General features: G+C 61.9%; 1 protein-coding gene across 2 annotated transcripts in view; it reads left to right on the plus strand.

The window, feature by feature from the left end:
* The first annotated feature begins 441 nt into the window (after positions 1–441).
* The window catches only part of PHF2 (PHD finger protein 2), an 84,708-nt gene continuing 83,997 nt past the window's right edge, over positions 442–1,152 (plus strand). For both annotated transcript variants that reach the window (XM_010584406.1, XM_010584405.1), the window contains exon 1: positions 442–675. In XM_010584406.1, the coding sequence (XP_010582708.1) occupies positions 648–675 (28 nt within the window). In that variant the 5' untranslated portion in view covers positions 442–647. The remainder of the gene's footprint in view (positions 676–1,152) is intronic.

The raw sequence follows: 1,152 nt of genomic DNA on the forward strand, positions 1-1,152 counted from the left end.
TCCGCCGCCAGCGCTCACCCTCCCCGCCGGCCGCTCCGCCGAGCCCCGGCCCCGGCCCCGGCCCCAGCCCCGGCAGAGGAAATATTGCAATGTTGCAAGCTGACGTAAGGACATTACAAGGAAAGGGCTACATTTCGGAGTGTTTATGAAAAGCCTCGGTACTGTACTGTCACCAGGGGGCACGCAATAGAATGCATTTCGCCAAACATTTTGAATAATAATCATTTAACAACAACAACAACAAAAAAAGCCCCAGTCCGGTCGGCGCTCGCGGAGCCGAAGGAACCATGCAGCCAAACTTTGGGAAGCCCTTTATTATTTTTCTGACATTGCTCGCCCGCCCTTGAGGAGCCGTAATTGCATTATCTGATTTTTTTTTCTTTTTTTTCCCCCCCCCCCCCCCCCCCCCCTTTTTTTTTTCTTTTCTCCCTTCTCCCCCACCCCGTCTCCTCGACATTGCAAATTCGCCGGCGTTTCGGCAGGAGCAGCAGCCGAAGCGACCCCGCGGCAGGAGCCGCCGCCAGCCCCGCTCGCTCGGCTCCTCCGGGCGTCCAGCCTTGTTTTGAAGGGAGCTAACATGGCGACGGTGCCCGTCTATTGCATCTGTAGGCTGCCCTACGACGTAACCCGCTTCATGATCGAGTGCGATGCCTGCAAGGACTGGTTTCACGGCAGGTAACACAAAGAGATCGGGCCTTTCCCCCCGTTTCGCCGCGGTCCCGCCGCCTTTCGCCGCCTTTTCTCCGCCGGGCAGCGCGGGCAGAGGCGCTGCCGGAGCCGCCGCCGTGTGCAGTTTTCCAACAGGCCTTTTTGGAGAGGAGGAGGAGGAGGAGCCACTCTGCCCCCGTCTCTCGCTCGCTCTCTCCCCGTTGTATTTTTGTGTGTGTGTGTGTGTTTTGTTTTGTAAATTTTGCTGGGTTCCCCGCACAAAGCTCCCCCCCCGTCCCCGGGGCTCCGGTGTCACCGGGGTGTGTGTGGTGGTGTGTGGGGGGGGGCCATTGTGCCTTCCTCGGGGAGGGGATCGTTCCCGCCGGCCGGCTGGGCGATGGCCGGGCGGCGCGGCGGCGGGCTCTTACGGCCGGGATGTCGCGCGTCCCGCGCCGCCCTCCCCTCGGCTCCTCACCGCTTCCCTCACGGAGACGGGGCCCGGGG

The sequence above is a fragment of the Haliaeetus leucocephalus genome, unplaced genomic scaffold (genome assembly GCF_000737465.1).
Source record: "Haliaeetus leucocephalus isolate CR32 unplaced genomic scaffold, Haliaeetus_leucocephalus-4.0 Scaffold984, whole genome shotgun sequence".
In the NCBI taxonomy this organism is placed as follows: domain Eukaryota; kingdom Metazoa; phylum Chordata; class Aves; order Accipitriformes; family Accipitridae; genus Haliaeetus; species Haliaeetus leucocephalus.